The sequence below is a fragment of the Belonocnema kinseyi genome, chromosome 2 (assembly GCF_010883055.1).
Source record: "Belonocnema kinseyi isolate 2016_QV_RU_SX_M_011 chromosome 2, B_treatae_v1, whole genome shotgun sequence".
Taxonomy (NCBI): domain Eukaryota; kingdom Metazoa; phylum Arthropoda; class Insecta; order Hymenoptera; family Cynipidae; genus Belonocnema; species Belonocnema kinseyi.
Window position 1 is genome coordinate 161,561,349 of NC_046658.1, and position 26,262 is coordinate 161,587,610.

Genomic DNA, 26,262 nt, shown 5'->3' on the forward strand with positions numbered 1-26,262 from the left:
TGTGTTTTAAAGGTATGTAATTTTAAACCAAACAAAATTTAGAATTGCTAAAACTGCTGAAAATCAAATTTTTTATTGTTTTAAATAAAATTGTTATTGGGGATGTGGAAAATTACACTGTTCGGCATATAAAGAAAATTGAAAACATTTAAAATGTAAAATACTTTGGGAATATCGAATTTTTTATTGTCAAACTTCAAACTTGCATAATTTTCAATTTTTAATTTTCAAAGTTAAAAAGAGTTTGTTGGTATTCAATTTTGAAGATTGATAATTAAAGGTTCGAAAATTTTAGAGTTAAAATTGAAAGTTTTTACATTTCTAAAATACATGTAGAATTGTAAATTACTTGATTAAAAAAATTTGTGCTTTACAGGAATTATATTGTGATTAAGGAAAAATTGAATATAATTAAATTTCTAATCAATATTTTCTTGTTATAAAAAAAATGGTTATTAAGACCGTGGAAAATTACGCTGCTCTTCATATAAAGAAAATTAAACAAATTTTCAATGTAAAATATTTTTAAAATACGTAATTTTTCATTGTAAAATTTAAAATTTGTATAATTTTTAATTAGAAACTTTAAAAGTGAAAAAAAGTCTTGGTATTCAATTTTTAAGATGGAAAATTAAATTTTCTAAAACTTTACAGAGTTGAAATTGAAATTTTTTAAATTTCTAAACCATATGTAGAATCGAAAATTAATTAATTAAAAAAAATGTGTGTTTTAAACGTATGTAATTTTAAACAAGAAAAAATCCAGAACTATCAAATTGCTGAAAATCAGTACTTTTATTGTTTAAAAAAAATATTATTCACGATGTTGAAAATTACACTGTTCGACATAAAAAATAAAATAAATAAAAAATGAAAAATATTTTTAAAATATCGATTTTTTCATTGTAAAACTTAAAACTTGGATAATTTTTAATTGTAAATTTTCGAAGTTAAAAAAAACTCTTTTCATTTTCAATTTTAAACATTTTTGATTAAATGATCTAAAATTTTAAAGAGTTAAAATTAAAAGTTTCTAAATATCGAAAATATAAGTAGAATTGAATAATTCAAAATTATTATTATATTAAATTAAAAAATTAAATAATTCATAAATTATTCTATTAAAAAAAAAATATGTTTTAAAGGTATGTAATTTTAAACAAGAAAATAATCAAATTGAAAAAATTACTCCAAATAAAATTACTGAAAATCAATATTTTTATTGTTTTAAACAAAATTTTATTAGGGATGCGAAAAATTATACTGTTCGGCATATCAAGAAAATTTTTTAATTTTAAAATGTTAAATATAAAAAAATATCGAATTTTTCATTGTAAAACTTAAAACTAGGATAATTTTTAATTGTAAATTTTCGAAGTTAAAAAACAACTCTTTTCGTTTTTATTTTTTTTTAAATTTTGATTAAATGTTCTAACATTTTTAAGAGTTAAAATTGAAAGTTCCTAAATATCAAAAATATAAGTAGAATTGAATAATTCAAAATTATTATTATATTAAATTCAAAAACTTAATAATTCATAAATTATTTAATTTAAAAAATTTATGTTTTAAAGGTATGTAATTTTAAACAAGAAAAAAATCAAATTGAAAAAATTATTCCAAATAAAATGATTGAAAATCAATATTTTTATTGTTTAAAAAAAATTTACTGGGGATGCGAAAAATTACACTGTTCAACATGTCAAAAAATAAAAAAAAATTTCAAATGTAAAACATAAACAAATATCGAATTTTTCATTGTATATTTTAAGAGTCGAAAAAACTCTTTTGGTTTTTAATTTTGAAGATTTGTAATAAATAATATAATAATATTATTAAATAATTAATTAATAATTATTATTAATTATAAAAATAAATCATATATATGATAAATAAATTAAATAATATTATAAAAGTTAAAATTAAAAGTTCGTAAATTTCTAAAATATATGCAGAATTGAAAATTACTTAATTAAAAAACAGTTGTTTTGTAAAGGTATCTAATTTTGAACAAGAAAAATTCAGAATGATAAAATTGCTGAAAATCAATATTTTTATTGTTTAAAAAAAAATATATATATATATGTTATTGGGGATGTGCAAAATTACACAAAATTTAAATTGTAAAATATTTTTAAAATACCACATTTTTCACCGTAAAACTTCAAATTTACATAATTTTTAATTGTAAATTTTCAAAGTTAAAAATACTCTTTTGGTATTCAATTTTTTAAATTTATAATTAAATTTTCTAAAAATTTAAAGACTTAAAACAACAAATTCTTAAATTTCGAAACTACATGTAGAATCGAAAATTACTTTATTAAAAAAATTGGTGTTTTAAAAGTATGTATTTTTGAATAAGAAAAATTCTAGTATAACAAAATTGCCGAAAAATATTTTTATTGTTAAAAACAAATTATTATCGGAGATGTGGAAAATTATACTGTTCAACATACAAAAAATGTAAAATATTTTTAAAATATCGAATTCTTCATTGTAAAAACTTGAAATTTGCATAATTTTTATTAGTAAATTTTCAAAATTAAAAAAACTCTTTTAGTATTCAATTTGGATATATATAATTAAATGTTCTAAAATTTTAAATAATTTAAAAAAATTCATAAATTTAAATTATTTAATTATTTAATTTAAAATACTAAAATTATTATTACTTTTAATTATGCAATTTAAAAATGTTTGTGTTTAAAAGTATGTAATTATGAACAAGAAAAAAATGCAGAAGATCAAATTCCTGAAAATCAATATTTTTATTGTTTAAAAAAAATTACTATTATTAACGATATGGAAAATTACACTGTACCAATTCTGTTCCTCTTAACTATTTACTTCATTATAATGTTAATTAATTCAATTAAAAATAGTATTTGTAAACCGTCCATATATTGTGATAAACTCTCTTTATTTTATAGTCAAATGGATTTTAGGTTCAATTAAACAAATTATAATCGTAGAATTTATATTTATTTGCATTCAATATACGATTTTTGTATCGAAAAAAGTAAAAAAAATATATCTAAAATATGGATGAACTGTTTCACATGTAACGGTTTACGCCAATTGAGTACAACTGCCACAAAATTCTGTAAAAAAAATATATTTATTTAAATGAGAACCCTAATAGTGCAAAGTAGGCAATCGTAAAAAAAATATTGATTAAAAATTAATAAGTACCTTTGACAAATAATAATATTTAAATTAATAATCTGGGGTCTTGCTGTCAATCAGACGGAGAGGAAACTTTGACGACTCCTAGAGTCCTCTCGTCATTTGCTGCTTGATCTTGAATAATTTTCGCATATTTTTCATTATCTAACAAATCATCCTCGTCCAACATTTCTTGCATTCTTTGCTTGTATCTAAAAAAAGAAAGAAATGTTTTCATCGAAGTAACTTTCTTCAATTAAACCTTTAACCTTACGTGTACACACTGGGACATTATCACCCAGTCACCGATTTTCACCAACTACAGTTTTAGACAGATTCTGTAGCGTGCCGAGTCATCAGTCGTCGTTGAGGAGCAATTGAAATCGAAGCAGGGTATAGGTGACCCATGTGTGTACTTTACATCAAATTTAATCAAATTTTGATTTTTCGTTTTCATCAATTATAAACGTTTGTTTGTGAAAAAAGGGGCAAAATTTTCAATTTTGTGCAAGCGCAGACGGCCACAACTCAGTATGCGAAATAAATACCCTTTTTTTAAGGCACGAAGTACGACAATTTTTTTATTATTTAGACATACTTTGAGAGTATTCACATAAATTTTTAAATGCACTTATAATACTTATAAATTACTTTAACATATTTGTTAGTATACCTTCTAATTTGTTTTAGTTAAAAGGTGCAGTAGTTGTGAAGTTATAGACAACCAAATAGTGAACGGGGTTAGGTTGACCCAGTGTGTAGAAGATGATCGAAAAAATAAGTGTGTACTCGAAGGGTCAAAGCATAAATTTTCGGAAGCTTTTTTTCAATTAATTAATTTCTTGAATTTGCCTCTAAAGTACCAAATAGTTCAATTTCAACTAAGAAAGATCAATTTCCCCACAAAGAGTTGATTTTTGAACTAAAAAATATAAGTTTAAAACCAAAAATGATATAGTTAAATTTTCAATTAAAATAATTTTCCACCAGAACAAGCAAATTTGCGACCAAACTGATGAATTTGCAATTAAAGTGATAAATATTCAACTGCAAAAGATACATTTTTAACCAAAAATATTATATTTGAACAAAAGAGTATAAATTCCAACCAATTAGTTTTATTTTCAACGAAAAAAGATGAATTTTCAAAAAAGATTAATTTTCTATAACAAAAAAAAACGATTTTTTGAAATTTTTAATCTAAATTCGTAACCAGCGACCAAAAGAACCCCAGAGTACCCATTTGGAAGACACTGGACCCATTTTTTTATTTTTGGCCACCATATTGGATTTTATTTTCGCCATATTGGAACTGGCATCTTGATTTTTGAGTTTTTACAATTTTGACTTAAATTCGCCACCAGCGACCCAAAGAACCCCAGAAGACCCATTTAGAAGACACGGGACCCATTTTTTAATGTTTGGCCGCCATATTGTATCTGGCATCTGGAATTTTTTTGTTTTAAAAATTTTGACTCTAAATTTGAAACCAGCGATCCAAAGAACTTTAAATGACCCATTTAGAAGACACAGGATCCATTTTTTAATTTTTAGCCGCCATATTGGATCTGGCATCTTGAATTTTAGAATTTTTGAAATTTTGACTCCAAATTCGTAACCAGCGACCCAAAGAACCCCAGAAGACCCATTTAGAAGACACTGGACCCATTTTTTTATTTTTGGCCACCATATTGGATTTTATTTTCGCCATATCGGATCTGGCATCTTGATTTTTGAGTTTTTTCAAATTTGACGCCAAATTCGTAACCAGCGACCCAAATAACCCCAGAAGACCCATTCAGAAAACACGGGGCCCATTTTTTAATTTTTAGCCGCCATATTGGATTTTATTTTCGCCATATTGGATCTGGCATCTTGAATTTTTTGTTTTAAAATTTTTGACTCCAAATTCTTAACCAGCGACCCAAATAACCCCAGAAGACCCATTTAGAAAACACGGGGCCCATTTTTTAATTTTTAGCCGCCATAATGGATTTTATTTTCGCCATATTGGATCTGGCATCTTAAATTTTTTGTTTTAAAATTTTTGACTCCAAATTCTTAACAAGCGACCAAAAGAACCCCAGAGGACCCATTTAGAAGACACTGGATCCATTTTTTAATTTTTGGCCACCATATTGGATTTTATTTTCGCCATATTGGATCTGGCATCTTATATATATATATATATATATGTATATATATAATTTTTTTTAAATTTTGATTGCAAATTCGTAACCAGCGACCCAAAGAACCCCAGAAGACCCATTTTGTAATTTTTGGCCGCCATATTGGATTATCCATTTTGAATTTAGAAATTTTCACGTCAGGTTCGTAATCAGCGAAACCAAAAAAAATCCTTCGACATTATTTTGAGATAATAAACTATTTTTGATTAATCACAACTACATTTAGTGTATAAAAAACAAAATGTTTTCAAGGTTTTTTTAATGTCAAATTAAGTTCTAAAATACTTTTAAAATGCCTTTTTCTCTTGATATTTGTTCAAAACGATTTGAAAAACATTTAAAAGCCGACGTAAAATTTCGCATCGAACTTTCATGCCCGATTTTTAATTTTTTGTTTATTTAATAAAAAAATATATAAAAAAAATTCTTTCGACTTTTAAAGAATACCAGTTAAAAAAATGCTTTGATTCGATAAAAAATACCTAGAAAACTAAAACCAAATATCCAAAAAAGATGTCCAATAACAATGCAAATGATAAAAAATTGATTGAATTTGTTACAAACAAATAAGTAAATAAAAATGGTTTCGAGGCGATTGGCGGCGATTCGTCACTTCGTTCGCACTAAATTTGAACAATTTATGGACAAAAATAATTTTTTAGTTAAAATATATTAAAGTTATTAAATAATTTGTTATTTTAAAAGCAATTTTTATAAACAAATATTCATATCAGGTATTTTTGATAGAAAAAATTAAGTTTTTTCTATGGAATCGATCATATATTACTTGAAAATAAAATTTAAGTATCATATTTGTTTCCAAATACAAATTAATAATTATTTAAACTACCTTAATTAACAATTGTCCTATTTGGCTATTTTTCAAGGTACAAAATTAATTTTTTTGATGCAATTAACTGTAAATAACGAACTTCTAAATTTTTAAGAACATTTTAATGACAGTAAACAATTTATTATTATAAATAACAATTGTTTAAACAAATTTTTATCATTTTATTTATTTGTAAATAATATATCGATTTATTAAATTAAATCTGTTTCTGTGAAAAATGTGTAAACTTACATTTGGCTATCAGGATTGTTCTCTTGATTTCTGCATCTTTCCAGTTTTTTTTCTATCGGCCTTACAGATTCTCTGGTTGGAGTTTCAATAAATTTTGCCATCGATCTTATTTCTGAAATTCAATGTGTCATTTATAACACATTATTTTCTTAATTATCTTTTAGTTTAAACATTAATTTTCGACTGAAAAAATGAATATTTAATAACAAAATGATTTTTAAAAAAAAATTCTTAAATTTTTAAACAAAAACTTAAATTTTCAACTAAAATGATGAATCTTCAACTAGCATAATTGAATTTTGAACCAAGACGATTAATTTTTTAAAAAGACATATTTTCAAATAATAAACATACATTTTTAACTAAAAAATACATTCTTAAGCAAAACTAGAATAGACAGATTTTCTATTTTTAAAAATTAAATTTTAACTAGAGATTAATTTTTAGCTAAAATGGTGGAATATTGAACTGGACTAGTTAAATTTTTTGCGTCAAAACAAAATTTTTAACTGAAAAATAAATTGTAAAAAAAAACTTTAAGTTTTTACCTGGAATGTTTCAAATTTTAGTTTAAAAAGTTGATCTGAGACGACAAAAAAACGGATTTTTAACTGAAGAGGTTAATTTCCTATTAAAAAGATGAATCTTCAAACAAACAAAAATTTTTTTAACAAGAACTTTTATATTTAATCAAGTAGTTGAATTTTCATCCAAAAAATATGAATACTTTAATTTTTAACCAAGGTTAAACAAAATTGCAGCCAAACTTGAATTTTCAAGAAAAAAGTTCATTTTTAACTAAGAAGATTAATTTTAATTAAAAAATATGAATTTTCAACAAACGTCAAAATTTAACAAGTAAATTTTCAGTTAAAAAAATTATTTTAAACACCAGATTAATTTTTTACTAAAATAATAAAATATTTAACTGTATTAGTTTAATTTTTCACATAAAAACAAAATTTTTAACTAAAAAAAGTATTAAAAAACAGTTAAATTTTCACCTGGAATAGTTCAATTTTCAGTTTAAAAAATCGACTTTGAACAACAACAAAAAACAAATTTTCAAGGAATGTATTAAGCTTTTAACTAAAGAAATTAATTAACAATTAAAATGATGAACCTTCAACCAAAGAATGATTTTTTAACCAGACATTTTATATTAAAAAAGTAGTTAAATTTTCATTAAAAAATTAATTTTCTTAGAAAAAAGTAATAGTTTATATTTTAAATAAAAAATGCTTGAATTTTTACCCAAAGGAGAAAAAAATTGCAACAAAACTGTTGAATTTTTCAGCAAAAAAAAAGAAGAAAAGAAAATGAATTTTCAAACAAAAAAGCTGATGTTTCAACTAAAAATATGAATTTTGAACCAAGAAGATTAATATTATACAAAAAGACAGATTGGTTAAATTTTCTGCGTCAAAACAAGACTTTAAAGTAGAAAACGAACTAAAAAAAAAATTTATTTTGACCTGCAATACTTCAATCTTCACTTTCAAAAGTTGATTTTCAACAACAAAAAAAGAATTTTTAAGCAAATTGTTTAATTTTCAACCAAAAAGATTAATTTTATTTGAAAAATATGAATTTTCAACAAAAAGCCAAATTAAACAGGTAAATTTTCAATTAAAAAAATTAAATTTAAACTGTAGATTAATTTTGAACTAAAATAATGAAATATTTAACTGGAATAGTTTAATTTTTCCGATAAAAAAAAATTTTTAACTAAAAAACGAATTAAAAAAAGTAATATTTAAGTGAAATAATTTTCAACTTTCCATTTTTAATAGAAAAGATGAATTTTGAAACAATAAGATTAACTTGCAAAGAAAAAGATAATTTTCTACCAAAAAAATCCACCATAACGATTAATTTTCTACAAAAGATGGCGATTTTTCATAAACTAAATCAATTTTAAAACAAATATTTTAAATTTTATATAGAAATTTTATATTCTCAGCCAAAAATAGAATAGTCGAATTTTCCTTTAAAAATCTAATTCTTAATTTTTTTAAACGGATTATCAGTAAAATATAGTAAAATTTTCTATTGGAATAGTTGAATTTTTAGTAAAAAAAAAAAAATAATAATTTTCCACAAAGTTTAAAAAAATTTGTTAACGATTTTTAAAAAGAGCTAAATCTAAAAAAAAAAATTTTAACAAAAGAGTTTCACTTTTAACCAAATAATTTTAGTTTCAACCTAAAAGAAGAATTTTCAACTGGAATGATAAATATTTAACTGAAAAAAGTCGAATTTTCAAACAAAAACACTAACTTGCACAGAGAAAGATAATTTTTTACCAAAAAAATCCGCCATAACGATTAATTTTCTACAAAAGATGGCGATTTTTCATAAAATATATAAATTTTAAAACAAATAGATTAATTTTTAAACAAAAAATTTATATTTTCAACAAAAAATAGAATAATCGAATTTTCCGTTAAAAATCTAATTATTAATATTTAAAAATAAATTATCAGCAAAATAGTTCAATTTTCTACTAAAATAGTTCAATTTCTAGTAAAAAAAAAAATGATTTTCAACCAAAAATGGATTTTTAAGAAAATTATTAAATTTTCAACCAAAGAGATGAATTTTTAATAAAAAATGCAATAGTATATGATTCAACCAAAAAATACTTTAATTTTTAATCAAAGGAGAAGAAAATTGCAGTCAAACTGTTGAATTTTTAACAAAAAAATTAGTTTTTAACCTAAGAGCTAAAGTTTCATCTAAAAATATAAATCTTCAACTGGCATAGTTAAATTTTCAAACAAAAAGAAAAATTTGAAGTTTCAAAAAAAAAAAAAATTAGATTCGTTTTGAAGCAATCTAAAAAAAATAATTTTTAATAAAAGGCAACCAAACTTTTTATTTTGTTTTTTTATTTTTAGTCTAAAAATGATTTTCAAGCCAAGAAAAGAAGGGACTTTTAAGGACATTTTTCAATTTTAACAAAAGATTTTTACCTTAACTAAGTCGTTGAATTTTCAATCAAAAATATGAATTTTAAAAAGCGAGAAGATTAATTTGCTACCAAAAAAATACAATTTTATAACAAAAATAGATGAATTTTTAATTAAATTAAAAAATTTTCAATTAAAGAAGACAAATCTTTAACTAAATAGTTAAATTTTGAAGTAAGAAAAAGAAATTTCAACCGGAAATTGAATAGTTACAAATTGTTGATGTTTAAACAAAACAAAAAAAATTCTCAACCAAAAATGGTATATTTCAATTTTTAGTAAAGAAAAATTAATTTTCAAGCTAAACTGACGAATTTTTCTAAATAAAAAAGATCAATTTTTAACCAAATAGTTGAATTTTCATTAAAAATTTGTTTTAAATACACTCTCAACCGAAAATAGGATAGTGAAATTTTCTGTTAAAAACATATTTCTCAACGAAAAATCGAATTTTCAGCAAAATAGATTAACATTCTACTGGAATAGTTAAATTTATAGTTTAAAAAATTAATTTTCAACAAAGCAGTTACATTTTCAATCAGAGATGAATTTTCTAAAAAAAAATTAATTAATTAATTAATTTAAAAACTTATTAATTTTCAACAGAATACGTAAATTTTCAACGAGACAATTGAATATTCAACTAAAAAAGACAAATTTTTAACTAAAACTGGAATATTTAAATTTTCAGTTAAATAAATAAATTTAAAAAAAAAATATGATTTTTCAACAAAATATATAAATTTTCAGCGAAACAGCTGAATATTTAACTAAAAAAGACAAATTTTTAACTAAAACTGGAATATTTAAATTTTCAGTTAAAACAAAATACAATTCCACCCAAATAATTAAATTTTAGATTTAAAAAAAAGTTTCAATCAAAAATGTGATATTTTCATTTTCAGTTTAAAAAATTAATTTTTAACAAAAAATATGATTTTTCAACAAAATATATAAATTTTCAGCGAAACAGTTGAATATTCAACTAAAAAAGAAAAATTTTTAACTAAAACTGGAATATTTAAATTTTCAGTTAAATAAATTAATTTAAAAAAAAATATGATTTTTCAACAAAATATATAAATTTTCAGCGAAACAGTTGAATATTTAACTAAAAAAGACAAATTTTTAACTAAAACTGGAATATTTAAATTTTCAGTTAAAACAAAATACAATTCCACCCAAATAATTAAATTTTAGATTTAAAAAAAAGTTTCAATCAAAAATGTGATATTTTCAGTTTAAAAAATTAATTTTTAACAAAAAATATGATTTTTCAACAAAATATATAAATTTTCAGCGAAACAGTTGAATATTCAACTAAAAAAGACAAATTTTTAACTAAAAATGGAATATTTCAATTTTCAGATAAAACAAAATACAATTTTTACCCAAATAATTAAATTTTGGATTAAAAAAAAAGAAATTTTCAACCAAAAACAGAATATTTAAATTTTCAATTTAAAAAATTAATTTTTCACAAAAAATATGATTTTTCAACAAAATTAATAAATTTTCAACGAAAAAGTTGAATATTCAACTAAAAAAGACAACTTTTCAACCAAATATTTAGATTTAAACAAAAAATATCAATGTTAAAAAAATTGAAAAGTAAAATTATCTTTAAAAAAATATATAATTTTGAATGAAATGGTTAAATTTTGAACTACGAAATATCCATTTCCAACCAAAAATCGAATAGTTAAACTTCCAGTTAAAAATAATTAATTTTCAACAAATGAAATACATTTTTAAATAAAAATAAAAAAATTTAAGAAAAGATTTTAACTAAAAAGATGAATTTTCAAACCCAATGTAAAAATATTAATTTTTAAACCAAATACTTGAACTTTCATTTAAAAAAATACATTTTCAACTAAAAATAGAATGGTTAAATTTTCCGTTGAAAATAAATTTTTTGACGATAATTCGAATTTTCAGCAAAATAGTTCAACATTCTACTGGAATATTTCAGTTTTTAGTTTCAAAAATTAATTTTTAACAAAACAGTTGCATTGTCAACCAGAGATGAATTTACAAACAAAAAATTAATTTATTAATTTATTTTTAAATTGATTAATCTTCAACAAAATACATAAATTATCATGAAAAAATGAATATTCAAATGAAAAAGACAAACTTTTATCAAAAAATGGAATATTTAAATTTTCAGTTAAAAAAATAAAATTTTCACTCAAATAATTAAATTTTGGATTAAAAAAAATCAATTTTCAAACAAAAATGGAATATTTAAATTCTCAGTTAAAAAAAAAATTAATTTAAACGAAAAAATACGATTTTTCAACAAAATACATGAATTTTCAACGAGGCAGTTGAATATTTAAATAAAAAGGGAAATTTTCAACCAAAAACGGATTATTTAAATTTTCAGTCAAAAAGAAATTAATTTTTAAGAAAAAAGACGATTTATCTACAAAATTGAAATATTCAAATTTAAAGTTAAAACAAAATATATCTAAGTTTTCACCAAATAGATAATTTTGGATCAGGAAAAAATAATTTTCAACCCAAAATGGAACATTTAAATTTTCAAAATTTTCAGACAACAAAAAATTAATTAAAAAAAAGACGATTTTTTAACAAAAGAAATAAATTTTCAACGAGACAGTTGAATTATCAACTTAAAATGACAAATTTTTAAACAAAAACGTAATTTTTAAATTTTCAGTCAACACAAAATATAATTTTTTACAAAATAATTAAATTTTAGATTAAAAAATAATTAAATTTTGGATTAAAAAAAATCGATTTTCAAACAAAAATGGAATATTTAAATTCCCAGTTAAAAAAAATTAATTTAAACGAAAATAATACGATTTTTCAACAAAATACATAAATTTTCAACGAGGCAGTTGAATATTTAAATAAAAGGAGAAATTTTCAACCAAAAACGGAATAATTAAATTTTCAATTTCAAAAACATAAGATTTTTCAACGAAATAGATAAATTTACGAGTCAGTTAAATATTTAACTAAAAAGGACAAATTTTCAATCACATAGTTGGATTTGAAAAAAAAATTTATTTCTCTGATAAAGTATAAACAAAAATGTACAAAATCTAAGCTAAAAAAAAAGATAAATAAAATTAAAATAAAAAATAAAAAAATAAAATAAAAGCTAAATAGATTTGGTTGAAAAGAATTGTTAGAAATCTTACTTCTGACTGCTTCGATTATTCCTCCTAAACGATCTCTCGAAAACAAGATATCGGTTACGTAACTATCCAAACTCGATGCTACTTTGGAAGCTGCTGAGAGAATAGCTGATAATGCTATTTGACTCGGGGCATAAAGTAAAACACTGTCAGTCATGAAAACATTATCGAGAAATTCTTCTATATGTTCTCGCAATCTGTCTGGATTTTCAATTGCTGGATAACGTGTCTGAAAATTTCCATTTTCACGATTATGATTGTCGTTTCGAATTTTAAAAAAAATTAAAAATACATAAAAATATAAATTATATATAAAAAATATAAATATAAAAAATAAATCCAAATTATAAATATAAAATATAAGATATAAATAAAAAATACAAAATATAATTATGGAACATAAAATTATAATAAATATAATATTATTTAAATAATATATAAATAAAATTGACTAATTTATAAATATTTTTAATATTTATATAATATTTTCAAATAATATTTTTATAATATTTTACAAATTTTCAATAATATTAATAAATATTATATAATATTAATATGGGACAACTGAAAAATCCCGAAAAATAAAATTCCCGACACTGTAAAATTCCCGAATTAGAAAATTCTCGATTAATCAAATTCGCGAATAATAAAATTGCCGAAAAATAAAAATACCGAATTGGAAAATTCCCGAATAATAAAATTTTCGAATAGTAAAATTTCAGAATTATAAAATTCCCGAATAATAAAATTCGCGACAGAAAATTGCCGATTTATAAAATATCCGAATTGGAAAATTCCCGAATTTTAACAATTAGAATTTTTTATAAATATATTTTATTGATTACAAATACAACAATAAGACATTAGTCTCAAAAATTATTTTTAACATTTAAAATTTTCAAGCTTATTTCTTGAATTTAAAATCGCAATAATTTTTGTATCGCCTTCCTTATTTTTGAAAACGTGAAATGTTTTTCAAACAGACTTGAAATATATATATATATATATATATTAATTAAAAATTTTATTTTTGCGAACGCTTTTTGTATTTTTTCTAATACTGTGAAAATTAAAAAACATGCGTTACCTAGAAATATTTTAATTAAAATTATTGCTATTTTTAAATCAAAAAATAAGCTTCGAAATTTCAAATGTTAAAAATAATTTTTGAAACTAATATCTTATTGTTGTATTTGTAATCAATAAAATATATTTATAAAAAATTTTAATTGTTAAAATTCGGGAATTTTACAATTCAGATATTTTATAAATCGGCAATTTTCTTTCGGGAACTTCAATATTCGGGAATATTCCAATTCGGAAATTTTATAATTCTGAAATTTTATTATTCCAGAATTGTATTATTCGGGAATTTTCCAATTAGGTATTTTTTTCGGCAATTTTATTCTTCGCGAATTTTATTTTTCAACAAAATATATAAATTTTCAAGAAAAAATTGAAATATTCAAATTTACAGTTAAAACAAAATATATCTAATTTTTAACCAAATAATTAAATTTTGGATTAGGAAAAAATCAATTTTCAACCAAAAATTGAGTATTTAAATTTTCAGTTAAGAACAAATTAATTAATTTTTCAACCAAAAATGTTATTTAAAAAATTCATTTTTAGCAAAAAAGATACTTTTTTAACAAAATACATAAATTTTCAACGAGAAAGTTGAATATACAACAAAATAAACAAATTTGTAAGAAAAATCGAAATATTCAAATTTACAGTTAAAACAAAATATATCTAATTTTTAACCAAATAATTAAATTTTGGATTAGGAAAAAATCAATTTTCAACCAAGAATTGAGTATTTAAATTTTCAGTTAACAACGAATTAATTTTTAACAAAAAAGGTCATTTTTCAACAAAGTAAATAAATTTTCAACGAGATAGTTGAATATTCAACTAAACAAGACAAATTTTTAACCCAAAATGGAATATTTAAATTTTCAGTCAACACGAAATATAATTTTAAACCAAATAATTAAATTTTAGATTGAAATGTGTTAATTTTCAACAAAAAACGGATTATTGAAATTTTCATTTGAAAAGATTAATTTTTAACAAAAAAGATAATTTTTCAACAAAATAAATTAATTAATTTTCGACGAGACGATTGAATATTCACTAAAAAAGACAAATTTTCAACCAAAAATGGAATATGCAAACGTTCTTTTGAAAAAATTAATTTTCAACAATAAAGACGATTTTTCAACAAAATAAATAAATTTTCAACGAGACAGTTGAATTTTCAACTTAAAATGACAAATTTTTAAACAAAAACGTAATATTTAAAATTTCAGTCAACACAAAATATAATTTTTAACCAAATAATTAAATTTTAGATTAAAATATGTCAATTTTCAACCAAAAATGGAATATTTAAATTTTCATTTGAAAAAATTAATTTTTAACAAAAAAAAACTTTCTTAACAAAATAAATTAATTAATTTTCGACGAGACAATTGAATATTCACTAAAAAAGACTAATATTCAACCAAAAATGGAATATTTAAATGTCCATTTAAAAAAATTAATTTTTTACAATAAAGATGATTTTTCAACAAAATAAATAAATTTTCAAGAAAAATTGAAATATTTAAAATTTCAGTCAACAAAAAATTAATTTTTAACAAAAAAGATAATTTTTTAACAAAATAAATTTTCAGTTAACACAAAATATATTTTTTAAACAAATAATTAAATTTTAAATTAAAAAATGTAAATTTTTAACCAAAAACGTAATATTAAAATTTGCATTTAAAAAAATTAATTTTTAACAAAAAAGATAATGTTTCAAGAAAATGAATTTCATTTAAAAAAATTAATTGTAAAAAAAAGATGATTTTTCAACAAAATACCTAAATTTTTAATGAAACAGTTGAATATTCAACAAAATAAACAAATTTTCAAGAAAAATGCAAATATTCACAGATAAAACAAAATATATTTAATTTTTAACCAAATAATTAAATTTTGGATTAGGAAAAAAATCAATTTTGAACTAAAATGGAATATTAAATTTTTCAGTCAACAAAAATTAAATTTTTAACAAAAAAGACGATTTATCAACAAAATAAATAAATTTTCAAGAAAAATTGAAATATTCAAATTTACAGTTTAAAAAAATATATCTAATTTTTAACCAAATAATTAAATTTTGGATTAGGAAAAAATCAATTTTCAACCAAAAATTTAGTATTTAAAATTTCAGTTAACAACAAATTAATTTCTAACAAAAAAGACGATTTTTCAATAAAATAAATAAATTTTCAATGAGACAGTTGAAAATTCAACTAAAATAGACAAATTTTCCAGAAAAATTGAAATATTCAAATTTACAGTTAAAACAAAATATATGGAAGTTTTAATCAAATAGTTAAATTTTGGATCTGGAAAAAATAATTTTCAACCCAAAATGGCACACTTAAATTTTCAGACAACAAAAAATTATTTAAAAAAAAGACGATTTTTCAACAAAAGAAATAAATTTTCAACGAGATAGTTGAATTTTCAACTTAAAATGACAAATTTTTAAACAAAAACGTAATATTTTAATTTTCAGTCAACAGAAAATATAATTTTTTACCAAATAATTAAATTTTAGATTAAAAACTGCCAATTTTCATTAAAAAATGGAATATTAAAATTTTATTTTAAAAATTAATTTTTAACAAAAAAGATGATTTTTCAACAAAATACATAATTTTTCAACGAGACATTTGAATATTCAACTACAAAAAAAAATTTTCAACCCAAAATGGAATATTTAAATTTTCAGTTAACACAAAATATAATTTTTAACTAAATAATTAAATTTTAGATTAAAAATGTCCATTTTCGAAAAAAATGAAATATTTAAATTTTAAAAATTAATTTTCAACAAAAAAGATGATTTTTCAATAAAATACATAAATTTTCAACAAGACAATTGAATATTCAACTATAAAAGACAAATATTCAACCGAACAGTTTGATTTAAACCATCAAATTTTAATTTTCAACAAAAAATTGAAAAGTTAAATTGTCAGTTAAATAAAATATATAATTTTGAACGAAATTTCTAAATTTTGAACTATGAAATATCAATTTTGAACCAAAAAATGGAATAGTTAAACTTGGAGTTTAAAATAATTGTCAACAAAAAATGCGATTACTCTACAAAATAGATGAATTCTCAACGAGACAGTTGAATATTCAACTAAAAAAGACAAATTTTCAACGAAAAATGGAATAATTAAATTTTCAGTGGAAAAAATCAATTTTGAAACAAAAATGGAATATTAAAATTTTCAGCCAATAAAAAAATAATTTTTACCAAAAAATCACGATTTTTCAACAAAATAAATTTTCAACGAGATATTTGAATATTTAACCTAAAAAGAGAAATTTTTAACCAAAAACGGAAGAATTAAATTTTCAGTTGACATCAAATATAATTTTTATCTAAAAAATGAATATTCAAAAATAAAAAGTTCAATTTTCATGTAAAAAAATTGATTTTCTACCCAAAAAACTCATTTTCAAGCAAATTATTCAATTTTCAATCAAACATAAGAATTTTGAATTATAATGATGAATCTCCAACCCAACAAATGCTTTTTAACCAAATATTTCTAAACTTTAACCAATGAGATTAATTTTCTAGGAAAAAAAAACAAATTTTCGACGAAAAATTTTCTGTAAATTCCAGATTTTCCTGATTATAGATCAAATATTAAAATTATTATATAAAAATAGAATATCTTACCTTTATGTCAATCAGTAAACCTTCTACTGGCCTATATGGATTGTGAACAGTAAGATTATAGTTTAACTGTTGCATGAGGAGCAATTCATTGTTAAGTATAATATCAGATGCTTTATCTCGATCGCCTTTAATGTTTGCTACAAACTGAGATATCGACACATTGAATTCCTCTACCTGAAAAGCCAAATAATTGATAAAAAAAATTCAAAATTTACAAAAAAAGTCATTTTAAATTATCTGATTTGTAATTTTTACTGATAAAATCAGTCATTTTAAGTGATTTAATAAATTACTGATTTCTTATTCCGAAATGCTTTCAAAACAGTGTGATTTTTCACGAAAATATGGAAATAATTTTGGAATAAATTCCTTGAAATAAAATTAATTTATATGTACCAGAATGAATGAATTTTTAACGAAAGAGTTGAGTTTTCAAGCTTAAAAGTTGAATTTTTTAGAAAAGGGTTGACTTTTAAACCAGGAAAAATAAATTTCATAAAAAAAAGTTTTTCAAAGATTAAAATTCAACAAAAAAACGTCGTATTTTAAACCAAATTGATGAATCTTTAATCTAAAAAGATAATATTTTTAAGAAGAGATTTGTATTTTTAATTAAGAAAAATGCAGTTTTTAACCAAAAACTTTTCTATCGAAAAAGATAAATTTTAAATCCAAAAGAACGAATTTTATATTTGTAAAGATTTATAACCAAAATACATGATACATGATTTTTTTAATAATTAAATTTGCACGCAATTATTTGAATTTAAAAATATAGACTTTTCAGGAAATAAATAACTTAAAAAAAATTGTTGATTTTTTAATAAAATAGTTTAATTTTTAACGAAATAGTCGAATTTTCAATTTAAAAAAATGTAATTTAAAATAAAAAATGGAAAGTTATATTTTCAGTTTATGAAAATAATTTAAAAATTCAACCAGAAAGAATAATTTTCAATTAAAAATGGAAATATATTTTTAATTTGAAAAAACAACGTTTTAAAGAACCAAAAAAAAACTAATTTTCAACAAATTATTTAAATTTTCCAATAAAGAAATAAATTTTCAAGCGAATGGTGGCATTCAAAAAATAAATGAAAGATGAAATTTAAAAAAAGTAGGATTGTTAAAAAAATAGTTTAAATTAAAATCAAATGGTCGAATTTCCAATCAAAACAATACTATTTAACAATGAAAAAGAAATAATTAAATTTTCTATTTCTTAAAAGAATTTTATACCAGAAAGATTGATTTTGAAGCAAGAAGATTAATTTTCTGCCAAAATGACGCTAATTTTTCACGAAATATTTCAATTTTTCATTTAAGATGATAAGAAATATTTTCAAACAAAAATAGAATCATTATATTTTTAATTAAAAAAATGAAGTTTTTACAGAAAAAAAACCCCCCAAAAAAAACGAATTTTCCACATATTTTATTTTTTTCTTTTTAACACAAAAACATATTTTTTTAAACAAAATATACTGGAATTTCCCACAAAATAATGGCATATTCTAGCAAAAATAAAAAAATTTAACTAAAAGGGATGAATTTTCAAAAAAAGTTCAATTTTCAATAAAGAAAGATTAATTTGGAATTAAAAATGGAATAATCAAATCTTCAGTTTATTAAAATGGCTTTCACCTGAAAAAACGAAGTTTCAGACAAAAGGATTATCTTTAAAGGAAGAAGATTAATCATCTGCTACAAAGGCTACAATTTTTTTTACAAAATACATGAACTTTTAACTAAAAAAAAATAAAAAAATTGATCAAATAATTCAATTTTGAAATGAAAACAATAAATTTTCAGCTAAAATAATACTCATTTTTGAGCAAATAAATGAATTTTCAACTGAAAAAAATTTCCAGCTAGTAGTTCAATTTATCATTTGAGATGACAAGATATAATAAAAATAGAATTATCAATATAAATTTTTTATTTAAAAAATTAAGCTTTTACAAAAAAAAAGTATTTTCCACATATTTTTAAAAAATATTTAATACAAAAAAACATGTTTTAAATTCCTTGAAATCTTTTGAAATCTCATTAATTTTGTTAAAAAACCAATGATATAAAAAAATTATGATTAAAAAAAAATCTATTCAAATAAATAAAATTCAGTAAATTTAGCAGAATTCAAGTTAATTGAAAAAAAAATCAAAAGAATTCCAAAGAGTTTAAACGAATTCAGGATGAATTTAAATAATAATTTTAAATCTCTTAAAATATTTCAAACGCTTTTAATTACCTTCAAATTAATGAAATTAATTAAAAATTCCTTGGAATCTTTTTAAATTCCCTAAAATATTTCAAATATAAGCTCTTAAAAATGCCTTAAATTTTAGAAGTTTTAAAAATTTCTAAAATCTTAAAAAAATCCAATTATTAAAATGTATTAAAAATTTGTCGGAAACCTAAATTATTTAAAATTCTTTCAAATCTTTAAAAAAATTTTGATCTCTTGCAAATGCCAAGAAATTTAAAATCAAAATCCGTTCAAATATTTAAAATTCTTGGATCATTTTATTAAATAAAGAAACAAAAAATAAATTTCCACAAAAAGGTTAAAATTTGTAAACCAAAAAACATTAACATAGTTATATGTTCAATAAAAAATATTGATTCACAATAAGAAATCAAATAAATAAATGATCAGTTTATTAAAATATTTGTCTACCTTAAAAAACGAATTTTCAAACAAAAAGATTAATTTTAAAACAAGACGATTAATTTTCTGCTAAAAAAAACAAATTTTACAGAAAGCACATCAACTTTTAACTAAAAAGAAAAAGAGAAAAAAAACGTATTTTTAACCAAAAATGTTTAATTTTTAACCATAAAATAAATTATATTTTCAACAAAATTATTTAATTATTAAAAAACGAACTGAATTTTCAACCTCCAAAGATGCATTTTTAACCAAATAGTTGTTTCAAATAAAAATGATGATTTTTTTATCAAAAAAGATTTTATTTTTACAAAAAAAGAGAGGAATTTCAAGAAAATAGTTGAATCTTTATCCAAATGGTATAATTCTCATTAAAAAGGATTAAACTTTAATTTTAAAAATTTGCATTTTGGAAAATAACTAAAACTAATTTACATCTAAAAAGAATTTTCAAGCCAATAATTAATTTTTTTTTAAATAATTAAATTTTTCCGAAAATATTTGAATTTTCCACTAAATATAGCGGAATTTTCATTAAAATTAATTTAAAATCAAAAAAGAAATAATTAAATTTGTATGTTTATCAAAATAATTTTCAAGTGAAAAAAAAACGAATTTCGAAACAAAACGAAGCACGAAGATTAATTTTTTGCCAAAAAATATATGTGCTTTCAACAACAACAAAAAATAAAAAAATAAAATTTTAAACAAGTAGTTCGATTTTTAACTTATGATGATGCATTTTCAAACAAAAATGGAATCATTATATTTTTAATTAAAAAAATTAAGGCTTTACAAAATAAACGACTTTTCCACACAAAAATTGTAATTTTGTAACAAAAAAAACATGACTTTATAAAAAAATACTTGAATTTTCCACAAAATATTTCAACTTTTCAGTAAGTTTATAAAAATAATTTTCTACTGAAAAAAACTAACTTTTGATCAAAAAGATTAGTTTGGGAGCAAGAAGATTTTTTTCCAAAATAGACCAATTTTTCACAAAATACATGAATTTCAAGTAAAAAAAAAAAATTCCGAAAAAATATTTCAATTTTTAACTTAAACGACAATTTTTCAACCAATGTTGGAATTATTATATTTTTAATTTTAAAAAACAATGTTTTAACAAAAGAAACACTAATTTTCAAAAAATATAAAAATTTTTACATAAGGAGATGGATTTTCAACCAAAATGATATATCTTCCACCAAAAATGGTTGCGTTTTCAAGATAATAGTTGAATTTTCAACAGATTTTTTGGAAGAAATTTTAATTTTTAATCAAGACAGATGAATTTTTTAACCAAAAACTTTTTAACAAAAAAAAATTAACCTCAAATAAAAAAAAAACGAATTTTCTATCCAAAAAGAGGAATTTTGAACAAACCCGATTAATTTGCGGCCGAAGTAGATGATTTTTTAATCAAATAGTTGACGTTTTAAGCCAATAATTATCTTTTAAAGAAAACATTTGAAATTTTCAGGAAATAAATGAATTTCCCAGTAACAGGAGGGATGAATTTTCAAAAAAATGGTTGAATCTCTGATAAAATAGTTGAATTTTCAACTGAATAATCGACTTTTCAATTTTAAAAAATGATTAATTTACAATAAAAAATGGATTAGTTATATTTCCAGTTAATAAAAATTATTATACAAAAAAAAGTCATTTTCAACTAAAAATAAAAGCATATTTTCAATTTGAAAAATTAACTTTATACGAAAAAAAAAAAAATAATTTTCAAGAAATTATTAAAATTTTTAAAAAAGGAGATGGAATTTCAAAAAAAAGACAAATTTTTCGCAAAATACATGAATTTTCAAAAAATAAAAAGAAGAAAACTTCAAGCAAGTAGTTTAATTTTTAAATTATAATGAATATTCGTATAATTTCAAATATTATAATCAGTATATTTCATGAATTAAATGAGTAATTTTGATTGATCTAATATATAAATTGTCTTACCTTGCATGCTAGATAAACGCACGTGACTAATATTTCTTTTGGATGAAAATCCATGACACTGTTCCTCAGATAAAATCTTTTAAAATAATGCAGAGCTGTTGCCACTGTAGCTGAAGGCATTTTTGGACTAAATCGTTTACCCAAGTCTCTTAAATGTCCTTCATAATACCGCACCAGAGTACGTTCCTCTGCATCTGAGAGAAAATAATCTTTCTTTTCTTCCGGCTACAAACGAAAAACATTTTTTTTAATTTTTTTTTAATCCATAGGATCATAAAAGAGCGTCCATATTCCGTGATTTCGAATCAAGAAAGATGATTTTTCAACCGAAACCGGAATTTCTTATGAAATTCATGAATTTTCAAATAAATAATTTATTTTTTAACGAAGTGGTTTTAGTTTCTACCACAGCAGTTTAATTTTAGACAGAAAATATGAATTTTTAACAAATAAATTTATTTGCAAAGAAATAGTTTAATTTTTTTACAAAAGAGTTGAACTTTCACTCCGAAAAAATGAATTATTAAGAAAAATTGAATTTATTACTAAATAGTTAAATTTTAAAATCTGAAAAAAAACTTTTTCCACTTTTTTCCCCTAAAAAAGTAAAAAAAATTCGTTTTCACTTGGGACAAAAATAAAAAAGAGGAAATTTTATTTTTTTGTTTTTTATTTTTATTATTATCAAATCACCATAAAAAAACATTTGTCAAAAATAATATTAAATATTCAATATAAATATTATTTTCAGAAATTCTTCACATCATCAAGAAAACATCTAATTTAATTTAAAAATATTAATTTTAATCCAAAAATAAACTAGTTACAATTCCAGTTAGGAAAATTAATACAAAAAGAAAATTAATTAAAGAAGAAAATTAAGAATAAAGAATTAAGAATAAAGAAGAAAATTAATTAAAAACAAAACAAAAAAATTTAATTTTCTGTTTAATTTTCTACAAAACAGTTCAAACAAGGAATAAAATTTCCTCTTTTTTATTTTTGTCCAAAGTCAAAAAGAATTTTTTTCTTTTCTTTTTTAGGGGGAAAAAGTGGAAAAAGTTTTTTTTTTTTATTGAAACTTCAAACGTTTTGTAGATAATTACACTATTTGGTTACAAATAAACTTATTTGTTAAAAATTCTTGTTTTTTCTTTAAAATTCAACTACTGCGGTAGAAAAATAAACTACTTGGTTAGAATTAAATTATTATTTTGAAAATTTATCTATTTTATTTATCGTTTGTTCTTTTTTTTTTTGAGAGAGAGAGAGAGAATTAATTTTCTTAACTGTAATTGTAACTATTTTATTTTTGGATTCAAATTAATATTTAAAAATTAAAATTGACCCAATTTGGACAACCATCATAAAATGTTCCCATTGCAATCTAAAAAAAAAACTTTTTCCACTTTTTCCCCTAAAAAAGAAAAGAAAAAAATTCGTTTTCACTTCGGACAAAAATAAAAAAGAGAAAATTTTGTTTCCTTCTTTTTTATTTTTATTATTATCGAATCACCATAAAAAAACATTTGTAAAAAATGATATTAAATATTATTGTACAATGAGAAAACGAATTTTTTTCTTTCCTTTTTCAGGGAAAAAATAGGAAAAAGTATTTTTTTTCAGATTGCAATGGAAACATTTTATGGTGGTTGTCCAAATTGGGTCAATTTTAATTTTTAAATATTAATTTGAATCCAAAAATAAAATAGTTACAATTACAGTTAAGAAAATTAATTCTCTCTCTCTCTCTCAAAAAAAAAGAACAAACGATAAATAAAATAGATAAATTTTCAAAATAATAATTTAATTCTAACCAAGTAGTTTATTTTTCTACCGCAGTAGTTGAATTTTAAAGAAAAAACAAGAATTTTTAACAAATAAGTTTATTTGTAACCAAATAGTGTAATTATCTACAAAACGTTTGAAGTTTCAATAAAAAAAAAAAACTTTTTCCACTTTTTTCCCCTAAAAAAGAAAAGAAAAAAATTCTTTTTGACTTTGGACAAAAATAAAAAAGAGGAAATTTTATTTCTTGTTTTTTATTTTTATTATTATCAAATCACCATAAAAACATTTGTAAAAAATAATATTAAATATTCAATATAAATATGAAATATTTTTGTACAATGAGAAAACGAATTTTTTTCTTTCTTTTTTCAGGGAAAAAATAGGAAAAAGTGTTTTTTTCAGATCGCAATGGAAGCATTTTATGGTGGTTGTCCAAATTGGGTCAATTTTAATTTTTAAATAGTAATTAGAATCCAAAAATAAAATAGTTAAAATTACAGTTAAGAAAATTAATTCTTTCTCTCTCTCTCTCTCGAAAAAAAAACAAACCATAACTAAAATAGATAAATTTTCAAAATAATAATTTAATTCTAACCAAGTAGTTTATTTTTCTACCGCAGTAGTAGAATTTTAAAGAAAAAACAAGAATTTTTAACAAATAAGTTTATTTGTAATCAAATAGTGTAATTATCGACAAAACGGTTGAATTTCCAATCCGAAATTATCTAAAGTTTTAAAAAAGAAAAGTTAATTTACTACTAAATAGTCGAATTTCCAACTAAAAAGGTGAATTTTCATGAAAATAAAATATTTTTTTCACAAATTATTTAAAGTTTAAACCAAGAAACTGATTTTCCAAGAAAAAATTAAATGAATGAATAGTTGAATCCTCAACAAAAATAGATTTATATTTTAAGACATATGAATTTTTTAACAGATACATTTAATTGCAAATAAATACTTTAATTTTCTAAAAAACAGTTGAATTTCCAATCAGGAAAATATGAATTATTAGGAAAAATTTAATTTACTACTAAATATATGAATTTTCAACTAAAATAATGAATCTTCCTATAAAAAAAATAATTTTTTTACAAAGTAATTCAACTTTAAACCAATCAGTTGATTTTTGAACTAGAAAAATTAATTAATAAATAGTTTAATCCTCAACAAAACTAGATTAATTTTCAACCAAAAAGGACGAATTTTAAACAAAATACATGAATTTTCGTCAAGAATGGATCAATTTTAATTTTAAAATAATAATTTTCATCAAAAAACAAAAAAGTTACAATTCCAGTGAAGAAAGATAATTCTCAAAAAAAAAATAAAAGAAAAAAAAGAACGAACGATACCTAAAATAGATCATTTTTCAAAATAATAATTTAATTCTAATGAAGTAGTTTAATTTTCTATTTGAATTTTAAAGAAAAAAAAAGAAATTTTAACAAATAATTTTATTTGCAACCAAATACGATTTTCAATCCGAAAATATCTGAATTTTTAACAAAGAAAAGTTTATTTACTACTAAATAGTCGAATTTTCAACTAAGATGGTGAATTTTCATTTTGAAAAAATTTTTTTTCACAAATTAGTTTAAGTTTAAACTAAATAGTTGATTTTTCAAGGAAAAATTGATTAAATGAATAGTTTAATGCTTAATAAAACTAGATTTATATTTTAAGAAATATGTATTTTTAACAAATAAAGTTATTTTCAAACAAATAGTTTAATTTTCTACAAAACAGTTGAATTTTCAATTAAAAAAGTTAATTATTAAGGAAAATTTAATTTACTACTGAATATTTGAATTTTCAACTAAAATGGTGAATCTTCATAAAAAAAAAATTTTTCACAACGTAGTTCAACTTCAAACCAAGTAATTGATTTTTTAACCGAAAAAATGAATTAATATTAACAAAACATATGAATTTTCACCAAAAAAAGATCAATTTTAATTTAAAAATATTAATTTTCATCCAAAAATTAAATAGTTAAAATTTTAGTGCAGAAAATTAATTCTAAAAAAAAGAACAAACGATAACTAAAATAGATAAATTGGGAAGACTGATAAATCTCGAAAAATAAAATTCTCGACACTGTAAAATCCCCGAATTAGAAAATTTTCGAATAATCAAATTCGCGAATAATAAAATTGCCGAAAAATATAAATACCGATTTGGAAAATTCTCAAATAATAAAATACATGAATAATAAAATTACCGAAAAATAAAATTACCGAATTGGAAAAATCTCGAATAATAAAATTCTTGAATAATAAAATTTCAGAATTATAAAATTCCCGAATTGTAAAGTTCCCGAATAATAAAATTTACGACAGTCTAATATTACAGAATTGGAAAATTTCCGAATAATAAAATTGTGGGTCCGGATGCAACAAGGGCACATAAAATTTTTTCGTGCGAAAACGAAGTCCCCTGGAGGCTTTAGAAAAAATTTTCGAATTTTAATTTTCAAAA

The 26,262-nt window shown here is 20.7% G+C and overlaps 1 protein-coding gene across 1 annotated transcript in view; it reads right to left on the reverse strand.

Annotated features, from left to right (window-relative positions):
- Nucleotides 1-2,968: 2,968 nt before the first annotated feature.
- Nucleotides 2,969-26,262, reverse strand: part of LOC117183053 (cyclin-H) — a 41,333-nt gene continuing 18,039 nt past the window's right edge. Inside the window, exons 3-8 of the mRNA XM_033376206.1 lie at nt 21,991-22,215; nt 17,352-17,525; nt 12,593-12,818; nt 6,442-6,553; nt 3,196-3,380; nt 2,969-3,104 (exon numbers count right to left, since the gene is read on the reverse strand). Of these exons, the coding sequence (XP_033232097.1) occupies nt 3,242-3,380; nt 6,442-6,553; nt 12,593-12,818; nt 17,352-17,525; nt 21,991-22,215 (876 nt within the window). The 3' untranslated portion in view covers nt 2,969-3,104; nt 3,196-3,241. The remainder of the gene's footprint in view (nt 3,105-3,195; nt 3,381-6,441; nt 6,554-12,592; nt 12,819-17,351; nt 17,526-21,990; nt 22,216-26,262) is intronic.